The 26,791-nt window shown below is 37.2% G+C and overlaps 1 protein-coding gene and 1 long non-coding RNA gene across 6 annotated transcripts in view; one reads left to right on the forward strand and one right to left on the reverse strand.

The window, feature by feature from the left end:
• The window catches only part of st6gal1 (ST6 beta-galactosamide alpha-2,6-sialyltranferase 1), a 56,036-nt gene that overhangs the window by 24,590 nt on the left and 4,655 nt on the right, over positions 1-26,791 (forward strand). For 3 of the 4 annotated variants that reach the window (XM_047378906.1, XM_047378907.1, XM_047378908.1), the window contains 6 exons: positions 4,392-4,598; positions 5,919-6,284; positions 6,363-6,630; positions 21,321-21,418; positions 25,625-25,726; positions 25,834-26,008. In XM_047378906.1, coding sequence (XP_047234862.1) covers positions 4,392-4,598; positions 5,919-6,284; positions 6,363-6,630; positions 21,321-21,418; positions 25,625-25,726; positions 25,834-26,008 — 1,216 coding nt within the window. The remainder of the gene's footprint in view (positions 1-4,391; positions 4,599-5,918; positions 6,285-6,362; positions 6,631-21,320; positions 21,419-25,624; positions 25,727-25,833; positions 26,009-26,791) is intronic. The other variant, XM_047378910.1, reaches the window with a different exon arrangement.
• Positions 4,524-25,916, reverse strand: LOC124876268. 2 transcript variants are annotated; one of them, XR_007040259.1, is made up of 3 exons: positions 25,802-25,916; positions 25,315-25,431; positions 4,524-4,646 (listed from the first exon to the last, which is right to left on the reverse strand). It is a non-coding gene; the product is annotated as an uncharacterized LOC124876268 (long non-coding RNA). The 2 variants fall into 2 exon arrangements; XR_007040258.1 differs by lacking the exon at positions 4,524-4,646 and adding an exon at positions 19,690-19,735.

A 26,791-nucleotide genomic window follows, 5' to 3' on the forward strand; every position in this document is an offset into this window, starting at 1 on the left:
TTTCATAAATTGTGAGGAAACGTCCAGTTTTTGTCACTCCACAAATGGTTTACAGACATTTTCTCCACTTTTAGATGACCGTCTTCACTATGGTCTGTGCTATCTGTGAAGGCGTGGACATTATTTTTCATCCTTCTCCTGTCTGATACTTTACAGCAGTAATGCCCTGTGATTCCTTGTCTGTTTAGCTGTTGGGTATCTGAACTTCATTTCTGGTTTAACAGAGTCCATTTAAATTAACGAAGTTGTGCTATATATAAAGGCTAAATAATAAAAGCAATGTAAAGTTTTTTCTAATATCTCTCTATTTTGTACTTCCGGTTAATCCTGCCTCGGCTTGTTAGGGGGCTGGTTCACATGTCCAGCGTTGAGGGGATGAGAGGCACATCAGATCCTGGTCACAAGTTGTTTCTACCTTTTATAGCGATTAATACACATATACACTAATTTTCAAAAAAATAAAGCAGACTAATTCAATCTTTTTAACAGCACAGTGAGGTTTGCATTTACCTCAAATTTGTTCCTTTTGTTTGTACTTCTAAAAGATATTCTAAGGACACCAAATTGGATCTTGGGAAATAGCAAACAACAAATACATTTACAAAATTTTGGTATCTTTTGATTCATTGTGGAGGATTTTATATTTATCTTTTCTGTCCTCTTTTTTCCTCAGTACCTCTCATGGGATTATAAGGCTTTTCCAGGTCAAATGAGTTACATAATCCCTTCAGCCTGTTGTTCCTGTGTCCCATGGTTCCCTCCCTGATGGGCATTACTGGAGAGTCTCTATGGGGAGGTGTCATTATAATAGTAGCCTGATTGTGCTTTCAGTGAATAGTGTCCTGAATGGAAAACAATTCATCACGAGGCAGCTCAGCCACAGACAAGATTGAGATTGGCTTGCCAGATCTTTGTTGTATAGCCAAGAACCAACAGCGTAACCAAGGAAACTGAGTATGGAGTTCATCAGGAGAGAAAAACAAGTCAAGTCCTAGTTTTTAAATGCTGTCCACAACCCAGAAAGTTTTCCTGTAACACTTTAGAGTCTGAACAGCAAATAAACCAGAAGCCTCCCACTGGAACAAAAACTAGAAGAAACTTCTGAAAATGTTGGCATGATGGTCAGTTACCTAACCTGTGTTTAAAATTTGTCCGATATTGACAACCACTGTTTATTACCATCGTGTTGGCGTTTGTGGAGAGGAAGGAAGGGTGTTGGCCTTGTGGTACTTGTTTCCCTTATGTGATACAGTAGGGAAGTATGTATAATATCAGTTGTTATCAGCCATAACAGCAATATTAATATCAGAAACGTTTCATATCGGTGCATCCCTAATATATACGTAGTTGGTAGGCTTACGTTACCAGTTCATAGGTATTTTCACCACCAAGTTCATAAGAACTTGATCTCTATGTCAAAACAAAAGAATTACACTATACATATAAGTTGGAATATGATATGTAACTATTGACCTGTCCGTTTGTCAGTTAGCAACATGAGCGCATAGAAGCAGGTACCTCACAGCACATTCATACTCGCAAGCAACTCCCAAGATTGTCTGGCATGTAACATTTTAATGTTTTTATTTAATATATTCAGAAAACATGGGAGACCACATCATGGAGGATGTTCAAACCACAACATTTTATTCATCAGAATTATTTATTTTAAAAACTTTTCACCCGAACAAGTTTATGCACAAAGCACCACAATGATAGCTGAATACCAGACAGAACTGTCACATGATGATTAAACAGAAGCTATCAGCTCAACTCTGTAGTGTGCAATCATAGTTAATCAGCTCATCTTAAATTGTACATTCAAGCTATACTTCAAAGTTTCAAAGACGCCAAATGCCACCAAATCTTTAAATCCGTCAGAAAGCTTCATTTAGGGGCAATCCTTATGGAATAGTATAAGCAAATAGATGCTTGGAGATGTTGGAGACAGAGATTCAGAAAATTCTGAGTCAAAAATTTAGAGCCAACCTTCCATTTTTCTTCTGTTTCTGTTTTTATGGCAGTTGGCAAACAACTTTCAGAGGCATTACTGTCACCTTCTAGATTGTAGTATGGATCAGAAGCTGTCGTTTCATCATATTCTTTTTATTCCTGTTTCTTTAAAAAATAAAAATAAAAATCACCTTGCATTTTTGTCAGTGTCATCACCACCTTTCCTTGCGTTGTTGCTAATTTCCCCACCTGGATCCACTCATCTGATTATCTCCAGCACAACCGGCAGATCCCTTTCTACTCCTATAGGTTTAGCTCTTTTTCACATTCTGTTGGACTTTTCCAGTCTAGTAGTTTTACTGTCAGTAAGTTGCTGTATTTTTTTCTGTTTGCTTTTTTATCTCCTGTGCATTTATGTTTCATCTTGCATTAAGACATAATCTAAATATACAATTATGGCAGACTTTTCAAAAGTCTGACACATTGGTAACTGCACTTTGTGGTCAGATTTGAGGAGACTGTTAGTCAGATTTCCATCACTGCAATGCGGCAGCTGGAGGTTATTCAAATACAATACAAAACTTATGTTAATTTTTATTTACGCACTTATACAAACCATAATCAGAGTTTGAAATTTAAATATCATGAAACCTTAAAATTTACTTTATTTTGAAAAACCAACACCGCCAGCTCCTTCCTGCCTGCGAAGCTGCTACAGTTATTCGTAGAGGGAGGCGAAAGAATTCCACATCCGATTCCGATCTACTGGAAGTAACAAAAATTAAACTGTGAACGCCATGAATGATAAAACTGAAGTGGTAAAAAGGGAGGCATTAAATCAAGGCAGTGTATTAAAACGGGCCACTTTAAATTTGATAACCTTAATATTTACAACATTAATATTTACAATGTTATCATTTTAATGACTTCCAAATTCACAGATTCTAATTTTTGCAGAGGCGATATTAATTAAAAGTTGGTTATTATTGCACTAAATTTGACCATGTTCAGTATTTCACATCTTCAATTGATTTCAAGTTAATTTTTGTTACTTTGACCCCTCATACCAAGGAACTTGGAGTGGACATATATTGCATTTGAATGACAGTAATGTAGTCAATTAATATAACTTTTGCCTTAATGCTTAATGTTTCAGATACGCTTTGAACAGCATGACGTAACCCCACCCCCACCAGCCAACCGCCGCGATTAAAAAAAAAACCTAGAGGAAACCCTGTATTATATTTTGTTTTTGTTGTAACATTTGGATTTTTCATAATCCTTTGAAGAATAACATTTATTTTAAAATTTGACTTTGCTTCTTGATTTCATTGGTTTCATAGAAATGAACTTTCATTTTCTTTTTTGAATGAGCATTTTATAATTTTCAGGGGGTTTTTTGTTAAGCAATTTTTTTTCATTGTGCATTGAGTCACTAAGTTAAAAAGAAATTTTAAGAAGTCAAAGGCAGAAATAAGTCAGTCATTTTCTACAGCTTATTCCATAGTGGGTCACAGGGGAGCTGGTGCCTATCTCCAGCAGTCTATGGGCAAGAGGCAGGGTACACCCTGGACAGGTCGCCAGCCCATCACAGGGCAACACACAAACAACCATGCACACACCTAAGGGCAATAACCTAACAGGCATATCTTTGGACTGTTGGAGGAAGCCAGTGTACCCAGTGAGAACCCACACATGCACAGGAAGAACATGCAAACTCCATGCAGAAAGAGCCCCAGCCAGGAATTGAACCTAGGACCTTCTTGTTGCAAAAGCAACAGTGCTACCAACTGCACCACCGTGCAGCCAGGTAGAAATAAATAAGACTGAAATACTAAAACTGAAAATTAGTTGGAATATAACTATAAGTTAGAGCAGAGTCTCACAAGTCAAAGCAAATGCATTAGTTTTGTCTTTAGCAGATGATTTATAAAGAAGCTGAAGAATGATTAACAGTAATGCAGTCAAGAAGAACAGACTAAAGAGCACGAAATAAATTTTGCTAATATTTCACCATTCCTTTGTTTAAAACAGAAAATAAAGATGTAATGTTGGTTGGTTGGAAAATTACCTCTACCTATGTGCATTTAAATTATTTACATTTGCAATATTTAATTGTTATGTATTATATAACTGTAAGATTCATTTTGTTTCTGAGATTCAAATGTTTCTATGTATGTAATAGTTCAAATTTCTTGTTTTTAAGCCTCTTTAAAAAGGTAGGTCATGTTTAAACCAATTAATCTTTGACCGATCTTAGGCGAAATTACTTAAAACAAGAGGCTATTTTGTCAACAGCTGTTGAAGTTATTCAGATGTGATGTAAGAGATCTCTTTATTAGTTTTATGGGCAAATTTTTTATCAAAAATTCTGGTACCAAAATGGATTTTCTTGGTTTTGATCCACTTTCTTCCTTGCTGTGACATTTCCTGCTCAGATTCCCGGAGCAGCGATGGACAGGGTCAGCCTGCTGTGGCGTCTGAGACGTCGAGCTCGCCGTGGAACCATCTGCATGACTTTCTTCTGCATCTCAATGGCTCTGCTCTATGCCCTGTGCGCTGAAAACAGCGTGCCTGTCACAGATGCCATCTTCGGCGTGCGAGCACGAACCAGGGCTCAGCCTCGTACACACTCCGTCATCAAGGTTTGTTGTCGTTCTTCATTCTCGGTGATGTTAAAGCTCCAGTTTCTCCTAAAGTTACAGAATGCACCACTAATTATCACTTATTTATTAAAATACAGATGAGTTGTGTAATCTTCCAAAACGAGTCTGAAAGAAGAATCTGAGGTTCTGTATATTTCTCAGGATTTAAAAACTATTTAAATTAAACCTAAAACTGGCACTTCAACCAAAGATTCTAAGATCAATCAGCAAGCACTTGTCAGTCATAGAATTGGGAATTAAATTAAATTCTCAAATCATTAATCAAGGCATTAATGATTACAGCAAAAAACAAATCCATAAGAAAAGACCAGGATCAATCAGTTCTATTCTGTAACTTCAAATAAAAGAGGACGTTTTATGACTCGGGAAGGAATCTTAAGATGCTTAGTGAACAGATGGAAATATAAGAATTATCAAGAGCTTATATAGTTTTCCTAAATAAAATGGTTTAACAACCCAGTTCTGAGTTCTAATGTCCAATTTTAACCATAGAGGGAAATAAGAGGGATGACAAAAATTCAGAGCCAGTCTCGATGTGTCAGCTTTCAGTACCAGAACAGCTGCAACAGAGGCCTAAAGGAGCGCCTTACTGAGTCAGACTTGGCTGTTTTCAGCATTACTGACAAGACTAGAAACTTTTTATATTTTTTGGAACTCTGTGGGTAGGAAGTTTCGGTGGAGCTAAATTGGGGCCATAAAGTTTGTTCAAAAGAAAAAAAAATTGAACCTGAAAAACAAAAGTTTGTTCGAAAGAAAAACATTTGAACCTGAGTGCCAACAGATAAAGACGAGGCCATGGCGACTAGAGCTCGGGTCGAATACTCCCGCCGCTCAGTCTGGCGGTTCTTCTGCTTTACGTTGAGAGCATGGGAAATCTCCAACACGTACTTAAAATGCTGTGCAAATCTGTCAAGATCATATTTTCTCCTCTGAGATTCGCCTCGTGTGTTCAGTAAGCTGTAAGCTGCTTCTATCGGTGAAGCATGTTATCTTTTAAAACCACATACATACATACATATAGAATATCAATGATGTTACAGATAATTCCAGTTCCCACAGTCCCTGAATGCAACAGCTGGGAATATGTTGTTCAGCTGCTGTGTTGAGCTGTCAGTCATGATTCCACACCCCTGTGATCTGAGGCCAAACCAGGACCAGAAGTTTGAAGCCGAAAAATAAAATCTGGAAGTGCGAAAAAGCTTGCATCTGAAAAGCAGTTTTGAACTTCTTTTTTTTTTTCAGTTTCACATCTTTTTTTTTCAGTTGCAAGACTGTTTTGCAAAACTGTGACCCCCTCAGGTGCTGCGGGGTGGAGCAAAAACTGCGTACATAGACCCTCAGAAGCATCCAGGTGTTGTTGCAAGTGACCCACACCGCCCAATCCCTGTCCTGTCCTCACCCAACCACACCGAGGACTGGGAATCTACACCAAAGCGGACAATAAAAACGAAAGAGTCTTCTGGCTTTTTTTCTCACCTGCTTCCCCGCCCCTTCACACGAGCTCTAGAGACCCTGTTTGGCGGCCGGCGTAAAGGTGAGCTAAGCGGCCGATCGGGGGACGCAGAGTTCTTCGGGCCTAAAGGGCTTTTGGGAGAAGTGTGGAATGACGAAATGTCCAGCAGCATGCTGGGTAGCAGGCTGAAGAAGGTGGTGCAGAACTATCAGGTGAGTTACTGCTGCTTTTACCCTCAGCAGATAAACTTGTTTCCTCATGCTTGCTTACACTAGTTCATGTACTTTCAGGCAATGAATAAATATGGAGTCAAGGTGTCTGGCCCTGGTGGCACCTCCAACCGGCCAAAGCTGAGTGGCCCCGAGCTGCTCTGCCAGGTCAAGGAGAAGGTAGAAGTCACCACTTTGACTGCGGATCTTCAGCCTTTCTCTGCATTGTCCTGGGCCCCCCTGCTTCTGCCGCCACAACAGCTGACCTCCGACCTCGGGCCATACAAGAGTTGTGCTGTGGTGTCTTCTGCAGGGTCGCTCCGCAACTCTGGACTAGGCAAAGAGATCGGTGAGTAAAGTGTATTTTGATATGTCTCCCCGTAATACAGCACTTTCCCAGGAAACTCTCTGTTAGGTGTTAGGAAAACATGATTTAACAGAATTATAAATGTTATCTTTAATAAAAATGTAATGCAATCAAAAGTAGTGTCAAAACAATCGTGAAACTGCAGGTGTGAAATCAGCAGCAGCCGCTGTGTGTAGGATCTCTGCTCCTTCCCTTCTGGTTGGTTCTGGCAGCTCATTGTCTGCAGCTGCAACGCATTCTCCTAATGAGCTCATGGGCTCCTTAAGGTAGCTGCTGATACAGACCTTTGCTGGAAACAGAGAATCAGGAAAGAGTGGCAAAAATGGTGGGATGAAGAAAAGAAAGGAAGATGGTTTTACAGAATCAACAAGATAGTAGGAGAAGTAAGAACTGGAAGAAGGAGTAGAAAAGAGGAAAGATTAATTACAAGATTAAGACTAGGACATACAGGACTTAATTCTACATTGTTCAAGATAAAGAAACATAATACAGGAAAATGTGATCATTGTGGAGAGGAGGAAACAATAGAACATGTAATATTGAAGTGTCAGAAATATGAACAAGAAAGAACAATTTTAAGGAGAGAATTTGTAGGTATTAAAGAAAATTTTATATTGAGAGATACTTTGCGAAGAAGTTTAGGTAGCAAACATATTCAAATTATAATTAGATTTTTCAAAAGCACTAAATTAATAAATAGAATTTAATTGTTGTAATAGTAAATAAGATTTAAAACCATGAAGAAACACACTCCATACCAGTCGGTGGCGGTAATGCACATCATAACGTTATTTGCCAACTGCCAAAAAATAACACAGAAGAAGAAGACCTTTGCTGGAGGACTACGTCGAAGAAGAACGGTTTTGGTGCGGCGCGGGAAAAACAAAAATAGAAATATATCGGATTCGGAAAAGGTGGATTTGGGCATAAACTGGTATGTGAATGGTTCGGTTGGAAATGGAGACAGGAAATGAGGAAGACATGGATTTTGAAGGGTGGACGCCAGCTGGGAGAGGAAGAGGGAAAGGACGTGGAAGAAATAAAATAGATGAAGGAAAGGGAATTGGTGATATCCAAGGTAGCAAGCGAGAATTGGAAGGAAGCAGTTCAGAAGAAGAAAGGATAGTTAGGAGGAAAGTTATGAGGGAGGAATTTAAAATAATATTGAAACTTAAGAACGAGGAAGAACAGGATAACATCAGCCCCATTGTGTTGTCAAGAAAGATAAAAAAGAAAATTGGAGATGTTGAAATGGTAAAGATTTTGAGAGATGGAAACTTATTGGTAGTTTGTAAAAATGAAGAACAAAAGAACAAGGCTTTAAAGGTGGATAATATCTGCAAGAAAACGGTGTTGGAGAAAAAAATCATGGGAGAAAATAAAAAAATTAGAGGAGTGATTTATGGGATCCTCTAGATGAAGATCTTGATAAAATTAAGAGAAGTATTATTGGTGCAAAAGTGAATAACTTGAAGAGATTGTCAAAAACAATAAATGGAGAAAAAGTAGGAAGTATGTCAATCTTCATTGAATTTGACGAAAAAGAGTTGCCACAAAACATCAAAATAGGTTATCTTAGCTTTCAGGTTAGACCTTATATCCCTCCACCACTTCGTTGTTTCAAATGTCAAAGGTCACATAGCAATGGACACATAGCAGCAGTTTGTAAAGGGAAGCAGAGATGTCCTAAATGTGGTGAAGATCACAAGTTTGAAGAATGTAAAGAAGAAGTACAAGAAAAATGTTGTAACTGTGGAGGGCAACATAGAGTTACGTATGGAGGATGTGAAGTAAGGAAGAAGGCAAAAGAAATACAGATTAAAATGACTAAAAACATAAGCTATGCAGAAGCAGTTAAAAATGTGAAGGAACAGAAAACAGGAAAGATTGAACAAATAGCAAATCAAATTCCACAGCAAAGAAAAGTACAGTCAGAAGAAAATTACAATATCAGTAGAAAAACTAATATTATTCGTAGCATATGTTATCAACTGTACTGACCAAGCCAAGCATAAAACTGAGAAGATTAAAATAATAGTGAGAGGAGCTGAAAAGTTGTTGGGGTTTAAGGAGGGATCGTGGGAGAACATAAATAAAAAGTTGGAGGTAGATGGGAGACAAGGACCATCTGGTGAAAGTACATGTTAATATTACAATGGAAGGCAAGAAGTTTAATCGCTAACGGACAAGAATTTAAAGGTTATATTGATAGTCTTGAAGAACAACCAGAAATGATTTGTGTTCAGGAAACATGGTTAAAAACAACATTGGATTTTGTGATAAAAGGATATGATGGTGTAAGAAGAGATCGACAGGAGAGAAGTGGAGGAGGATGTGGAATATTTATTAAGCAAGGGATACAATATCAGGTATTAGGGAAAGGGAAAGAACTTGAATATATAGTAATTGAGATATGGGAACAAGAAGGTAAATTTAAAATAATAAATTTTTATAATCCATGTAAAACATTGTCAATTGAAATAATGGAGGAGTTAAATGAATATTTGGAAGGGAAAGTAATTTGGTGTGGAGATTTTAATGCAAATAGTACATTGTGGGGTAATTGTAATGATAAAAATGGACAAGTTATAGAAGAATTAATGGAAATAAAAAATCTAGGATGTATCAATGATGGGAGGGGAACAAGAATCAATGTAAGAACAGGGATGGAATCAGTTATTGATTTAACAATGGTTTCAAATGGTTTAGCTGGTAGTTGTGAGTGGGGCATTGATAAAAAATCAACAATAGGTAGTGATCATTATCCCATTACAATAAGAGTAGGATTAACTTTAAATAATAGGAATATAAGTGTCAATAAAAAACTACATTTTAATAAGGCAGACTGGACTAAATTTAGATACTTGAGTCAAATAAACTTAGAGAAAGTAGATATGAGAATGGATATAAATGATGTAAATTAAAAAATTTGTAAGATAATCATGGAAGCAGCAGATAATTCTATAAAGAAAGCAGGGTGTAAAAGTAATAAGAAAATGGTACCATGGTGGACAAATGAATGTAAAGAAGCAATAAAGTTAAGAAATAAAGCATTTAAGGTACTAAAAGGAAATCCAATTTATAAGAATTTAATTGATTATAAAAGAAAGCAAGCAATAGTAAGGAGAACTATTAAGAAGGCAAAAAGAGAATATTGGAGACATTTCTGTAGCACAATAGGGAAAGAAACAAAAATAGAAAAAATTTGGAAAATAATTAAAAGAATGAATGGCATAAAGAGAGAGTTTGAATATCCTATATTAAAAATAAATAATATAAATATAGTAAAAGATGAAGATAAAGTTGAAATATTGGCAAGAATATTTAGTAAAATTAACAGTTCAAATAATATTAGTGAAGAGGGAAGAAAAGGAAGATAAAATACAAAACTTATATATAAAGATGTATTACAGAGTGTTGAAGAAACAAATAATCTGTTAAATGTTGAATTTACAAAAGCCAATAGCCTTAACATCAAATCTATGTAAAATAATGGAAAAAATTATTAATAGTAGACTAGTATATTATTTAAATAATAAAGGATATATGTCAAAGTATCAAAGTGGTTTCAGAAAAGGGAGGAGTACTAATGATCCAATGCTATGCTTAGAGCATGAAATTAGAAGAGCACAGGTAAATAAAGAAAGTGTAGTGGCTGTATTTTTTGATATAGAAAAAGCATATGATATGATGTGGGTGGAAGGATTATTAATTAAATTACAAATACTGGGCATTAAAGGGAAAATATTTAAATGGATCAAAGACTTTTTAACAAATAGGAAAATACAAGTTAGAATTGGGGAAGTGATCTCAGGAAAATATATAGTAGAAAATGGAACTCCACAGGGGAGTATTATAAGTCCGTTATTGTTTTCAATTATGATAAATGATGTATTTAAAGATATTGGAAAAGTAATGGGATGTTCACTTTTTGCAGATGATGGAGCTGTTTGGAAAAGAGGAAAAAATGTAGATTTCATTGTAAAGAAATTTCAAGAGGTTATTATTGAAATAGAGAAATGGGCGTTACAATGGGGATTTAAATTTTCAGTTGAAAAAACCAAAGTAATGATATTTAATCAGAAAAAAATAAACAAGGAAATAAAATTTTAATTATATAACCAAGAATTAGAGCAAGTAAAGTATATAAAATTTTTAGGATTATGGTTTGATGAAAAACTAAAATGGAATATACATATTCAAAAAGTTGTTGATAAATGTAAGAACATTTTAAATATTATGAGATGCTTGGCTGGCAGTGACTGGGGAGCAGATAGGAAATGACTAAAACAGATTTACACAGGAATGATAAGATCTAACATAGACTTTGGTTGTTTAGTTTACGGTTCAGCAGCTAAAACACATCTGGTTAAATTAGATATTATCCAACATCAGGCATTAAGATTATGTACTGGAGCATTTAAAACTACACCAACAGCAGCAATAGAAATAGAAATGGGAGAAACTAGAAATAAATTATTGGTTAAATTTACAAGGTAATAACTTGGATCATCCAATTTGGGAAATTTTAAATCCATGTTGGGAAAAAGAAAAGAAAGAAATGAAGAGTTTTGGATGGACAATTGAAAAGAAAGTAAAAAAATTTAAAATGATTGATTTAGAAATTAGTCAAACATCACCAATATCAATTATACCACCATGGATTCTACCAGAAGCAACAGTAGATATGTCAATAATGGAAAAGAAGCAAGATAAATCTTCCATAGTAGATAGTTATTCAGTACAGATACATTTAAATAATTATTATAGATATATTCAAATATATACAGATGCATCAAAAATAAATGGAAAAGTAGGAATAGCTTTTGTAGTACCAGAATTCAATCTAAAAATAGGAAAACGAATTACAGACGACTTATCAGTAAACACAGGAGAAATATTGGCTATATTATTAGCTTTACAATGGGTAGAAGACATAAAACCATTAAAAACAGTCATTTGCTCAGATTCAAGCTCTGCATTATTAAGTTTAAAATATAATCAATCAGATAATAGGATGGACATTTTATTAGAAATATTTCATACATTATACAGAATACAAAAAATGGGCTTGATAGTTATATTTGTGTGGGTTCCAGCACATATTGGAGTAGAAGGAAACGAGAGGGCAGATAAAATAGCAAAGAGGATAATTCAAAATCCTATTAGTTTTATAGTTAAAACAAGTAAATCTGAGGGAAAGAGTATTGTTCAAGGAAAGCTGATGGAAAAATGGCAAAAAAGGTGGGATGAAGGAAAAACAGGAAGATGGTTTTATAAAATTCAGAAGATAGTAGGAGAAAGAAGAAATGGAAGATGAAATAGAAAGGAGGAAAGAGTGATAACAAGGTTGAGATTTGGGCATACAGGACTTAATTATACACTTTTTAAAATTCAAAAGCATAATACTGGTAAATGTGATTACTGTGGAAAATATGAAACAATAGAACATGTTATATTAGAATGTCATAAATATGAAAGAGAAAGAAGATATATGAGAAGAGAGTTTGAAGGTATTAAGGAAAAGGTTAATTTATTAGATATTTTGAGGAAGAATTTAGGGAGTAAACATGTACAAATAGTGATTCGTTTTTTAAAGAAAACTAAATTATTTCATAGAATTTGATTATAGTAGATAAAATTGTGAAAGTATGGAGGATATAGAAGGGTAGAATACAATGTAATGTGTAAGTATGTCTATTTGTATATATACATATAGGTAAGATATATTTATTTATTTAATTTGTAGAATTAAATATATATATATAAATAGATAGACCGACACGAACCACACTCCATACCAGTAAGTGGCGGTAATGCTACTAAACGTTTGTTGCCAACCGCCAATAAAACCAACAAGAAAAAGAAGAAGACCTTTGCTGGAACATAACCTCAGTTATGTGGACTCCTGTCTGTCTGCCTATCTGCCTACCTGCCTGCCAACATCTGGTAATACTCCCTCCTAAGGACTGCACTGTAAATATTCTCATCACCAGTACTCTCTTTCTCTCTCCTTGGATTCCTGGGTTTACCTCCTCCTCCTCTGGCTTCTGGACAACTCCAGCTCAAGATTCCTTAAACAAAGTCTACAGTAGAAATAAACCTCATTTACCGTCTTATCCTGTGTGCTGAGTCTGTTTCATCCTGGTTTTGTTCTACTTCGACTATCTAAGCAATTCATGATAGTATGTTCCAGCCATCTAACATGTCGAAGAACAATTCAGATGATGAACAGACTTCCTTAAAGGAACGCCTACAATCTACTGAAACCATGCTTCAACAGCTACTGCAACAACAAAGGACTACGGATTCTCATCTCACAGAACTTGGTGGTATGGTTCATGCTTTAAGCGAAATCATAACCAAACTCTCACCTGCCTCTTCCAATCTTCCAGTTCGTTTAGAGAATCCTCAGCCACCCACAATTCTATCTTCTGGGATCCGAGAGCCTGACTTCCGTCCGTCTGAACTGTTTGATGGTAATCCTAATAACTTTGGTGGTTTTTCTCTCCAGTGTGAATTAGCATTTAGTCGTTCCCCCTCCCTTTTCCCTACTGCTGCCTCCAAGATTACTTATATTGTTACCTCGCTAAAGGGATCTGCTCTGCCTATTTGGCATCTAACCCTGTTGAGTCTCTTAGTTATGCCATGTTTGTCAGTCACTTCAAGAGAGTCTTCGATCAACCACTCCAGCAGGAGGCAGCGGCTAAGAAGATACTCACCCTCAAACAGGGAAGGAGAGCATTGGCGGAGTTCGCCGTCGACTTCCGGGTGGCAGCGCAGGAGGTGGGTTGGGATGAAGCGGCACTCAAGGGTATTTTTGTTAATTCCCTTGCAGATCAAGTAAAGGACCAGTTGGTTTTGAGAGATGAACCCGAAAGACTGGATGAATTAATCAACCTATCGATCCACATTGACAACCGTCTAAGAGAGAGACAAACAGAAAGGAACTACAATTCACAGTGGCAACACTCTCTGGCGCCTCGAACCACTTTCCTCAACGCACCCACTTCCTCGTCAGAGGGATCTGCGGAACCGGAACCGATGCAGATTGGTCACACTCGACTCTCCCCAGAGGAATGACAACGTCGCTTTGAGGGTGGTCTTTGCCTATATTGTGGACAAGGAGGACATTTTATCACAAGATGCCCCAAGAAGGGAAAAGAGAGGGCTCGTCAATAGGTCAGGGGACTTTGATGAGCTGATATCCCATTCTTCCCCTGTCTCTCGTCTGTGTTTTCCGGTCACTATTATTGTTGGCCAAGAGAAGTTTCCTGTTGACGCTTTTATTGATTCTGGTGCTGAACAGAATCTTATTTCCTCGGATCTGTTGATAAACTTCAAATACCCTCTCAGCCTCTCAACCATTCCCTTTCTGTCACTGGCATCACTGGTCAAACCATGTCTCAAGTGAGATTTAAAGTGCCTCAGCTTCACATCATCACCTCTGGTAACCATCATGAATGGGGCGAGTTCTTTGTTGTCTCTTCCATCTCTCCACAATTAGTTTTGGGGTTTCCTTGGTTGCAGAAACATAATCCTGCTATTAATTGGGTGGAGGGCAGAGTAGAGAGATGGAGTAATCTCTGTCTCCAGAACTGCTTAAGAACTGCTGTCTCTCACTCTATCAAACAACTCAAACCTTCTGAGCCTGTTGATCTGTCCAAAGTTCCACCTGAATACCACAATCTCGCATCTGTGTTTAGCAAACAAGGGGCTCTTTCTTTACCTCTGCATCGTCCCTATGACTGCTCTATTGATCTCCTCCCAGGCGCTCCGCTACCATCCAGCAGACTCTTTAATCTCTCCGGACCCGAGAGAAAGGTCATGAAAGAGTACTTTGAGGATTCTTTAGCATCTAGGATCATTCGTCCATCTACCTCCCTTGTTGGTGCCGGATTCTTCTTTGTGGGTAAGAAGGACAGCACATTAAGACCCTGTATTGATTATAGAGGATTGAATCAAATCACTATTAAAAATAAAAACCCACTACCACTTATTGATTCCATACATGAACAATTACATTCTGCCAAGATCTTCACTAAACTCGACCTGCGCAATGCTTACCATTTGGTCCGGATCCGAGAGGGTGATGAGTGGAAAACGGCTTTCAAAACCCCCCTAGGACATTTTGAGTATTTGGTTATGCCTTTCGGGTTGACTAATGCACCCGCTGTTTTCCAGGCTCTTATTAATGATGTTCTTCGTGACTTTCTCAACCTCTTTGTTTTTGTTTATCTGGATGACATTTTGATTTTTTCCCAGGACATAGAACAACATCGCCAGCATGTCAGAACAGTTCTCCAGAGGCTTTTTGAGAATCAACTCTTTGTTAAAGCCGAAAAGTGCGAATTCAGTGTCACATCTGTGTCTTTTGGGTTTTATTTTTGAGACAGGCAGGTACAGAACTGAACCCGAGAAGACCAAGGCAGTGGCAGAGTGGCCTACTCCAACTGATCGCAGGCAACTTCAAAGGTTCTTGGGATTTGCAAATTTTTATAGGAGGTTTATAAGGAACTACAGTCAGGTCACTGCACCTCTCATTCAACTCACCTCCTCTCTGAAAACGTTCCATTGGACTCCTGAGGCAGAAAGGGCATTTGGGGAATTAAAGACTCTATTTTCTTCAGCGCCCATATTGACCCATCCTGATCCATGTGCACAATTTATTGTAGAGGTTGATGCTTCTGACATTGGAGTAGGGGCTATTCTTTCTCAACGGTCTCCTCTGGATGATAAGGTACATCCATGTGCCTATTTTTCTCGTCGCTTGTCTCCAGCAGAGCAAAATTATGATGTGGGCAACCGTGAACTTTTAGCCATCAAGTTGGCGCTTGAGGAATGGCGTCATTGGTTAGAGGGTACTGAAGTCCCTTTTCTCATTTGGACTGATCATAAGAACCTCTCCTACATTCAAAATGCCAAGAGACTTAACCCCAGACAAGCCCGTTGGTCTCTGTTTTTTGCTCGTTTTCATTTTTCTATCTCCTACAGACCCGGTTCCAAGAACATTAAGCCTGACGCTCTCTCTCGCCGGTTCTCTCATTCTGACCAACTCAAGACTGAAGCTTCCATCCTACCGGATTTTTGTATTGTGGGCGCCCTCACCTGGGCCATTGAAAAGGACATCAGGGAGGCACAGAGGTCCAAACCTGACCCAGGTACTGGCCCAGTGGGCAAGCTGTTCGTTCCCAACTCTGTCGTCAAAGTTCTGGATTGGGTGCACAACAATAAGCTGACTTGTCATCTTGGAGTGACTCGTATGATCACATTTACCAAAAGGTATTTCTGGTGGCCGACTATGAATCTCAACATTAAAGATTTTGTTGCAGCTTGTCCCACATGTGCTCGAAACAAGAACACTAATCAACCCCCTGCTGGTCTTCTTCAACCTCTGCCCACCCCTAACCGCCCCTGGTCCCACATTTCCGTTGGTTTCATCACTGGTCTCCCGCCATCTGACGGTAACACAGTCATCCTTACTGTTGTTGACAGATTCTCTAAAACAGCCCGTTTTGTTCCTTTACCCAAGCTTCCGTCTGCATTGGAGACTGCCCAACTCCTGGTTCTCCATGTTTTCCGCATCCATGGCATACCTTTGGACATTGTTTCTGACCAAGGCCCGCAGATCATCTCGCAAGTTTGGAAGGAGTTTTGCAAAGCTCTTGGTGCCTCCGTAAGTCTTTCGTGTGGATACCACCCCCAATCTAATGGACAGACAGAAATATGCAACCAGAAACTTGAAGTTGCCTTGAGGTGCGTAATAAATGACAACCCCTCTTCTTGGTGCAAACATCTGACATGGATCGAATATGCTCACAACACACATACTTCCTCTGCTACTGGTTTGTCCCCCTTTGAGGCTTCACTGGGCTATCTACCCCCGCTGTTTCCCAGTGTTGAATCTGACATCCTGGTCCACTCTGTTCAGCATTATGTTTCCAGGTGTCGTAGGATCTGGCAACAGACCAGGAGGACCCTCCTACGCACCCTGGAACAAAATAAGAGGTTCGCTAACCGTCACCGTTCTGCTGCACCTGTCTACCGCATCAATCAGAGAGTCTGGCTTTCCACCAGGAATATTAAATTAAAAGATACTTCTAGAAAGTTGGCCCCCCGTTTCATTGGCCCTTTTCTCATCGAGAGGATCATCAACCCATCTGCGGTGAGACTCAAACTACCATCTTCCATGCACATTCACCCTACTTTCCATGTTTCCCAGATCAAGCCAGTCTCGGAAAGTCCCCTGAGTCCTCCCACCAAGCCCCCTCCTCCTGCTCGACTCATTGATGACCACCCTGCATATACGGTCAATTGTATCCTGGATGTTCAGCGTAGGGGGCGTGGTTTTCAATATCTTGTGGATTGGGCAGGATATGGACCTGAAGAGAGAACCTGGGTTCCCCGTTCTCACATCCTGGACCCTGCTCTCATCACGTCCTTTTACAAACGCCATCCTGAAAAGCGTTCTGGATTGCCTGGAGGCAATCGTTGAGGGGAGGGTACTGTAGGATCTCTGCTCCTCCCCTTCTGGTTGGTTCTGGCAGCTCATTGTCTGCAGCTGCAACGCATTCTCCTAATGAGCTCATGGGCTTCTTAAGGTAGCTGCTGATACAGACCTTTGCTGGAAATTTTTATAATCCATGTAAAATATTATCATTTGAGTTGATGGATGAATTAATGGGATACTTAGAAGGAAAAGTAATCTGGTGTGGAGATTTTAATGCTAACAGCACATTATGGGGAAAATGTAATGATAAAAATGGACAAGTTATTGAAGAAACAATGGAAATAAAAAATTTGGTATGTATAAATGATGGAAGAGGAACAGGAATTAATGTAAAAACAGGTACAGAGTCTGTGATTGATTTAACAATAGTATCAAATTGTTTAGCCAATAACTGTGAGTGAGACATTGACAAAGATACAACAGTAGGCAGTGATCATTACCCCATTAAAATCATAACAGGAATATTACTAAATAACAGGATTATATAAAAGATGGAACTTTAATAAGGCTGATTGGGAAATTGTTTTATATTTAAGTCAAAAGAAATTGGAAGAAATAGATGAGTCAATTGATATAAATAGTTTAAATATAAATATCTGTAAAAAAAATCTTACAGGCTGCAGAAGAATCAATAAAAAAAGGAGGAAGAAAGAACGATAAAAAAATTGTGCCATGGTGGACAAAAGATTGTAGTGAAGTAATAAAATTACGAAATAAAGCATTTAAAATGTTAAAAAGTAACCCAATTTATCAGAATCTAATTGAGTACAAAAGAAAGCAGGCAAAGGTAAGAAAGATCATTAAACAAGCAAAAAGAGAATATTGGAGAAACTTTTGTAATACCGTAGTGAGAGAAACAAAAATTTATCAAATTTGGAAAACGATTAAAAGAATGAATGGTATTAGAAAAGAATATGGATATCCTTTATTAAAAATAGATAATATAACTATAACGGAAGATAAAGAAAAAGCAGAAATATTAGCTAAAACATTTAGTAAAATTCATAGTTCAAATAATATTAGTGAAAAGGGAAAGAAAGGTAGGGAAATCACAAAGATGAAATATAAAGAATTAATGAAAAATAATGTAGATACAAATAAATTAATAAATGAACCATTTACACAAGGAGAATTGAACTTTGTAACCAGGAAAACAAAAAATACATCACCTGGAAAAGATCAAATGTACTATACGATGATAGAACATCTTAATGACAAAGCAAAAGACAAAATATTAGAATTATACAATAAAGTCTGGGAGGAGGGAGAGCTGCCACAGAGCTGGAAGGAAGCAATAATTATTCTAATAGCTAAACCAGGAACAGATTACACAAAACCAGAAAATTATAGACCGATCGCATTAACATCAAATATTTGTAAAATAATGGAAAAAATGATTAATAATAGATTAACATATGATTTAAATATTAATGGGTATATATCTAGAAATCAAAATGGGTTTCGAAAAGGGAGAAGCACAAATGACTCTGCATTATGTTTAGAATATGAAATTAGGAGAGCACAAATAAACAAAGAAAATGTAGTAGCTGTATTTTTCGACATAGAAAAAGCTTATGACATGATGTGGGTTGAAGGATTATTAATTAAATTAAATAAAATGGGTATTACTGGAAAAATGTTGAACTGGATTAAAGATTTTTTATCAAATAGAAAAATACAAGTAAGAATTGGTCAAGAATTGTCAGATAAATATATAATAGATAATGGTACTCCTCAAGGAAGTATTATAAGTCCGTTATTGTTTTCTAAAATGATAAATGATGTATTTAAAAATATTGGTAAGGACGTCGGTTGCTCACTATTTGCAGATGATGGAGCTATATGGAAAAGAGGTCGTAATATCAAATTTATTGAAAAGAAAATACAGGATGAGATTATTAGAATAGAACAATGAGCAAATCAATGGGGATTTAAATTCTCAGTGGAAAAAACAAAAGTAATGGTGTTTACACAGAAAAGGAAAAGAGAAAATATCAAACTAAAATTATACAATCAAGTTTTAGAACAAGTAAAAAATATAAAATGTTTAGGTATATGGTTTGATGAAAAAATTATATGGAAAGTACATATAGAAAAAATCATAGATAAATGCAAAAAAATATTAAACATTATGAGATGTATGGCTGGTATTGATTGGGGAGCAGATCGAACATCATTAAAAATAATTTATACAGGATTAATTAGATCAAATATTGATTATGGAAGTATAATTTATGGATCAGCAGCAAACACACATCTTATAAAATTAGACAATATACAACATCAAGCTTTAAGAATTTGTACAGGAGCAATCAGAACCAGTCCAATAGCAGCACTCCAGGTAGAGATGGGAGAGATGCCATTAGATCTACGAAGGAAACAGCAATAAATTACTGGATAAACTTACAAAGCAATAATCCGGATAATCCCACACGTGATATTTTAAAACCATGCTGGGAAAAAGAAAAAAAACAAGTTAAGAGTTTTGGTTGGATTATCAATAATATAGCAGAAGAATTTCAAATATATGAAAAAGAAATAAGTTCAATGTTGCCTTTGCCAGTAGTGCCACCGTGGCTGTTACCAGAAGCAGTGGTGGATATGGCGTTGATGGAAAAGAAAAAGGATCCAAAATGTAGATTAGATTCAAGTATAATACAAGAATATATAAACAATTACTATCATTATGTCCAGATTTACACAGACGCATCAAAAACAGATGAAAAAATAGGAGTAGCATTTGTAATACCAGAATTTAAAATAAAAGTAGGAAGGAGAATTACAGATGGATTATCAATATATTCAGGAGAATTATTAGCCATATTGTTAGCAGTGCAGTGGGTGGAGGATATAAAACCATTAAAAACAATCATTTGTTCAGATTCAAGTTCAGCATTATTAAGTTTAAAACATAATCATTCAGAGGGTAGACCAGACATTTTGTTGGAAATAAAACATACTTTATTTAGAATACAAAGAATGGGATTAATATTAGTGTTTTTATGGGTACCAGCACATGTAGGAGTTAGAGGGAATGAGATGGCAGACAGGATGGCAAAGAAGGCAACACAAAACATTAGTTTTATAATAAATATTAGTAGGTCAGAGGCAAGAAATATAATTAAACAGAGAATCAGGAAAGAGTGGCAAAAAAGGTGGGATGAAGAAAAGAAAGGAAGATGGTTTTACAGAATCAACAAGATAATAGGAGAAGTAAGAACTGGAAGATGGAGTAGAAAAGAGGAAAGATTAATTACAAGATTAAGACTAGGACATACAGGACTTAATTCTACATTGTTCAAGATAAAGAAACATAATACAGGAAAATGTGATCATTGTGGAGAGGAGGAAACAATAGAACATGTAATATTGAAGTGTCAGAAATATGAACAAGAAAGAACAATTTTAAGGAGAGAACTTGTAGGTATTAAAGAAAATTTTATTTTGAGAGATACTTTGCAAAGAAGTTTCGGTAGCAAACATATTCAAATTATAATTAGATTTTTCAAGAGCACTAAATTAATAAATAGAATTTGATTGTTGTAATAGTAAATAAGATTTAAAACCATGAAGAACCACACTCCATACCAGTCGGTGGCGGTAATGCACATCTTCAAGTTATTTGCCAACTGCCAAAAATAATACAAGAAGAAGAAGACCTTTGCTGGAACATAACCTCAGTTATGTGGACTCCTGTCTGTCTGCCTATCTGCCTGCCAACATCTGGTAATACTCCCTCCTAAAGACTGCACTGTAAATATTCTCATCACCAGTACTCTCTTTCTCTCTCCTTGGATTCCTGGGTTTACCTCCTCCTCCTCTGGCTTCTGGACAACTCCAGCTCAAGATTCCTTAAACAAAGTCTACAGTAGAAATAAACCTCATTTACCGTCTTATCCTGTGTGCTGAGTCTGTTTCATCCTCTGGTTTTGTTCTACTTCGACTATCTAAGCAATTCATGATACTGTGATCATAGCAGCGGTTTAGTCAGATAAAACCTCTACTTGTTGACTGTTTCTGCTGAAGTAGGTATCTGCCAAAAATAAAAAGGCATTGTGTTGAATGTTGGTTCCTCTTTTGGTTATTTCCGGGAAGAAGGGAATGTGTTGCATCAGTAACTATAAATTTGCCTTTCTCTGAAACTGTTTTGATTTAACCACAGACTCTCATGATTCAGTGCTACGGTTCAACGCTGCGCCCACCAACGGCTTCGAGAAAGACGTTGGCTCCAAAACAACCATCCGCCTCATTAACTCGCAGGTAAACCCACAAACGGTGACCGATTATGGTTACTTCTTTATTACATTCAATCTATATCTGTGGTTGAACGTAATCACACTCACTGCAGAAACTACAGTCATGGCCAAAAGTTTTAACATGTGTAGACGTGTTACCACCTTCGCATCTTCAAATTTAGATCGAATGGAGATTAGGTGCAAAGAATTTTATCAGCTTTAAAACATTTTCTTTTACTCTGTTTGGTTGCCCAAACTGATTGGTAAACTTCAATTCAGTAGTCATGTCATGAGCCCATGTGAAGCTGTAAAAGACTTCAGCTGAGATCACCCAATTGGTCCAATTAGACTGATTGCTTTAGAGGAGGAGAAGATGTTTGCCTTCTGATATTTAATGGATAATGGAACACAGAGAAAAAGATAACATCTCAAACTGTTTCATTGTCTGTTCTAAATGTTCTAAAGTATTAAGTGATTCTAGTGAGCAGCAAACCAAGGATGAGGCTACTGCAAGATGAACTGGGTGCAAAGGGTCAGTTCTTAATGCTGCTGAAGATTAGTTTCTTATTGTTACGATGGATAAAATAAAAAAATGAGGAAATGACCAAACTGATTGACAAACATGAATCTGAAGTTCAAGCATCTAAGTGATAGTAAATGCTAATATGAAGTTTCAGATTGTTGCAACGCTTTCACCAATTTTAATTCAGTTAAAACTGCGTTGTATACAATGCTCATTTTTATTGAAACCCTTTTTTTTGTTTTGTTTTGATAAAACAAATCCAGATAAAGTTGGATCAAACAGTAGTCTGTATTGTTTAATGTAAGTGATTCCATATTTCCCCTGGGCACTGAAAAATAATTTTCATTAAAACTGTAAGAGGCCCAAAAAAATATCATTTTAAACTGAATTAAATGTTTCATTAACAAAGCCATCTGTCTTCCATATCTAAGCCCAGGGCTCAAAGTTTTAGACTGAAAACTCTGAAAAAAACTATTACAAATGTGCAGAAACATAGAAGCAGTGATTAAGAGTTGCAGAGTGTCCAGAACACACTCGAACCATCTTGACCCTAAGCAGGTCAGCAGGTGTCTTGAGTGCATCTAATAGCACTGAAGTGAAGACCTTTGGGCAAGAAGGGTTGTAAAGAGGCCACTTTCGTCCAACAGAAACATAAGTCTGAAATTCTGCATAAAGTGTCAGGATGAATGGCAACAGATTGGTGCAAAGTTATTCTCCTTCATGAATCCTCCTTCTGATCTGGAAAAAGTGAGAGTACCATAAGACCTTTGTGGAGGTGCAGCATTCAATCAGCCACACATCAGAATTGGACATTTTGGTTTTTCCCCCTTGATCAGGTCTAAACGGTGATGTGTATATGAAATACAACAAAATTTGTTTGGGTATTAAATGCATCAAAACTAAAATCCCCCACTATTTTCAGACTATAAGCAATCAAATATCAGCATGTACTTTCATACACTTGTGAGTTTATTCAAATATCAGAACGGTTAATGAGACATGCTGTGATGCAGATGCGTTGCAGATTGGATATTTACATTTTTTATTTACTGTTTGATTTGGAACTATTTTTATCAAAAAAACCCGCTGAACATTTTTTTCTTCTGTCATGTTTGAAAGAACACAGTCAGTCAAAATCAGAGCAGCTTAGACTTAAAAGAAAACCCGAAATTGCTCTCAAACTAAAAAACCTGATCAATAGATCTCTATTCCCGATGATGCCAACATCAAAGGATCCTGATCCAATCCACGGTTAATGGGTAGAATTGGGAAGAACCCCACTCTCTTGGATGAGAAGCAAGCCCAGAACCCGGCCAAGAAGGGTAAGATGGAGCACCTTGTCATAAGGTGCTATGGTGGCTCAAAGATCACAACATTGAAATTTTGGACATGTGCTCTGGGAACTCTGCAGATGTTTGCCCCAATGAGAACATATAGTCAGTTCTGAAAAAGCAGACGTAGAAACAACCCAACTTTACCAACTCAAACAGTGTGTCTTCATCAGTCAGGTTTGGGAACAGAAGTCTATATTCAGCATGTCGGAGAATTATAAAAGTTATGAAGTATCAACTTTGGAAATGTTGACTCTTTAAAGAAATTACAGTAGTTGGATTTGCAAAAAGATGCAAACGAAACTAAAACTGAAGCTATAAACACAAGACATTTCCAACTGCAGAAACATTGGCACGTACAACATGAAAAACTGTTTGAATAGGTCACTGTTACACTAAACTGCCTTTCAGACTAGAAGTCTGTTTTAATTCCAAATAGCTGACTGGTTGCTATAGCAACAGTCAAACAGTTTCTCCATGTGTCACGGAGGGGTTTTGGAGCGGACCGAAGCGCAGACAAGAGCTTGGGAGCAGCATTTCAAAAAAGCAGTCTCTCAGCTTTAATCTAAAAAAGTCAAAACTTAAAACAAACACTGCAGGTACTGAACAGGGTCGAGATCCAAACACTTACACTACAGACACTGCAGGAACATGGAGACTCAAGGCAGGGACGTGGATAAAGGGTCAAGTTGTAACGCAAGGAACCCACAAAACATAATGAAACAAACCAACTAATATGCAGAGAGAAAACAAAGGCAGGTAATCAAAGGAACTGAGGACAGGTGAGGCAAGGAGGCAGGAAGGCAGAGGGAACAGGTGAACCTAATACAAGTAATTAACAAGACACCAAGCAGACCTAAAACAAAACTATAAATAAAGATAAAAATAAAGCATAAAAATCAGGGATAAACATGATCTGAAGGAAACTGAGAAACTGAAGGGAACATAAGAAACACCAAATCTAAGAACGAACAAGGAACCCGTAAAGCAAACCAGATTACAGAGTAATGAAACCTGACACCACACAGACTGAACAGACAGGAAGGGAAGCAGAGAACATGAGGACTAGGATGTAAACAATAAGTAAACACAACCTAACCAGAGGGGCTGGAGAAATATGATCATTAGTAAACAAAACAAAACACAAAGTCCAAAATGTCACATCCTGACACCATGTACCTGATCAGGAAAGAAAATCTAACATTTCGAATGTAAGAGCACAAAATGACAGCAGAAATGAGCTTTCGTTGTTTTTTTTGGGGGGAGGGGTTATCAAAGTTTAGGATTTCCAGGTTTACTCATCACATGACATGCTGAGCAGAACCATGTAACTAAGCATGGTCTGTATGTTGTGGGTGTTAAACTGCAGAGATGAGCTGCCTTTCAGTATTTTTAGATGTGATAGCAGCACAGAAAAACTGTTGGCCATGAATCCTTTCAGACCAAGTTAGAAGGTTATGGTTACAGTGAAAATGCTGTATATTGTATTCAGTTCATATATACACATTATATGACTTAAATATATATTTTCCCATCACAGAAAATAAAATCTTTTTATCAAATACAGACGGATTACAATAAACCCAAACAGAATTTTCTTTGCATCTGAAGACTTAAGAGGAGGAACTCAAAATAAATTCTAATTTGTTAAATACTAAAATCAAGGGCCTCAAATGTTTTCATACCACTTTAAACTAACATTTTATCAAGTTACAACCCACACTCTGTTTCATTGGGATTTTATGTGATTAGTATAAAGTAGAGCATTTTTGTGAAGCAGAAAGAAAATATTTGACAATTTGAAATAAAAATTTGTGCTTGCCTCTTTTAATCTGATGCCCCTAAATATAATCTATTTCAACCTGTGTATTACCTACCACAACCTGTATAGTCAGAAGTCAGCTGGTTAATAGTCTACTTGTGTGTAGTTAAATCTCTTTGTAAAACTATCTGTCCTGTGAAGACCTCTGAGGTTTGTTAGACAATTGGTCAATAAACGGCACCATTTTTAGACGTTAAGGTTAAGAATAGTGTTGCGAAATAGTAAAATAAAATTAAAAAACTCACCCATCCCTCGCTTTTTTTAACATCTCAGGCCTTCTGAAGATTTTTAAGTTCCTTTGCTGCTTTTTTACCCTTGTTCACCCAGTTCCTGAACATCTCTATGAAATATTTTTTTCTCATCTGGAAAGGGGAGAAAAGATTAACACTTTTTGTTTTGGACTGGGTGCAGTGTAGTATTGAAACATTGCCATTTCTTTTTGAAATGACATCTATCTTGCAAAGTGCTACCCAGTTAGCATTTGTGTCAGTATAAAAAGTATCTGCCCTCTCCAGGAGGTGAAATGTATCTTAAAGATAAAGTTTTGTCTTCTAGGTGATGGCATCTGATGACCATCGCTTCCTGTCCAGTTCACTGTACAGCTCCGGTGTTCTGGTTGCCTGGGACCCCGCCCCCTTTTCCTCTAACCTCAGTCAGGTAATTTTATGAAGCTGTTTTTTTTTTCCGCAACCCTTATTGAAAACCTGCCCGCAGGCCAGATTGTTTCCTCACATGTCTCCACATGCTGTTTATCCCTCCTGCAGTGGTACAACCACACAGATTATCCCATCTTCATCCAGTACCAGAGATACAGGAGGCTTCACCCGCAGCAGCCTTTCTACATCCTGCATCCTCGCTTCGAGTGGCAGCTCTGGCAGCGGATTCAAGACAACATGGCTGAACCCATACAGAAGAACCCACCCTCTTCCGGCCTGCTTGGTATGAGAACTTCCAGCTGTCTCACCATTTCCTGCTTATGTTCTGTTGTCTTTGGGCCTGACATGTTACAGACAAAAATAACTTCCTGACCACATATGAAAGCTTAGTGTGGGAAACGGATTGTCAAGCTATGAAACCCCAACATGGGAGTTGATTTGTGTTGAAATGATCTTGAGAAAAATATCTAAAAGTAAAAGATAACATTTCTGAAATCATGAAAGTTATCCTAAGAAGCAGCTTTTCTTCATATCTGTAGCAGAATGATTGTGGGAATCTGTTTGGTGATAGACTACAAAGTACTGGGACTTTAGGATTCAGAAAATCCTTAAACATGGATTGCATTTAGTTACTTGTACATTCTTTTTTCAAATTAATAAGTGTAAACACACACCTTCGTCTTGTACATGCTGAGTGCCATCCTCTAAAACAACCTCATTCTTGTCTGGGACCTGGATTGGTTTCAAACATAATCCCCAACTCTGTCTAATTCTTTAATGTCCTAAATTTGGGCTAATGACCTTTTTAATATTAGTATTGAAAGTAAAGCTGGACATGCTGTTCCTTTTTTACTTTCATTTCTCCTGACTGATGTTGTAAGAGCACAGCTAGGGTCAGGGATAGTACAATGTGGCAAAAACTAATCTTTCAGTTCTGGTTTATAGTTTCAGTGTTGGTTTTGCTTGTGCTGTGTTAAAACATTGTAAAAAGCTATTTTTAAATGGCTAACCTTTCACTTTAACCTACTAAGTGAGGAAACTGTGGCTGGAGGCTCCTTGTTGTTCC

This window comes from Girardinichthys multiradiatus, chromosome 11, assembly GCF_021462225.1.
Source record: "Girardinichthys multiradiatus isolate DD_20200921_A chromosome 11, DD_fGirMul_XY1, whole genome shotgun sequence".
Taxonomy (NCBI): Eukaryota; Metazoa; Chordata; class Actinopteri; order Cyprinodontiformes; family Goodeidae; genus Girardinichthys; species Girardinichthys multiradiatus.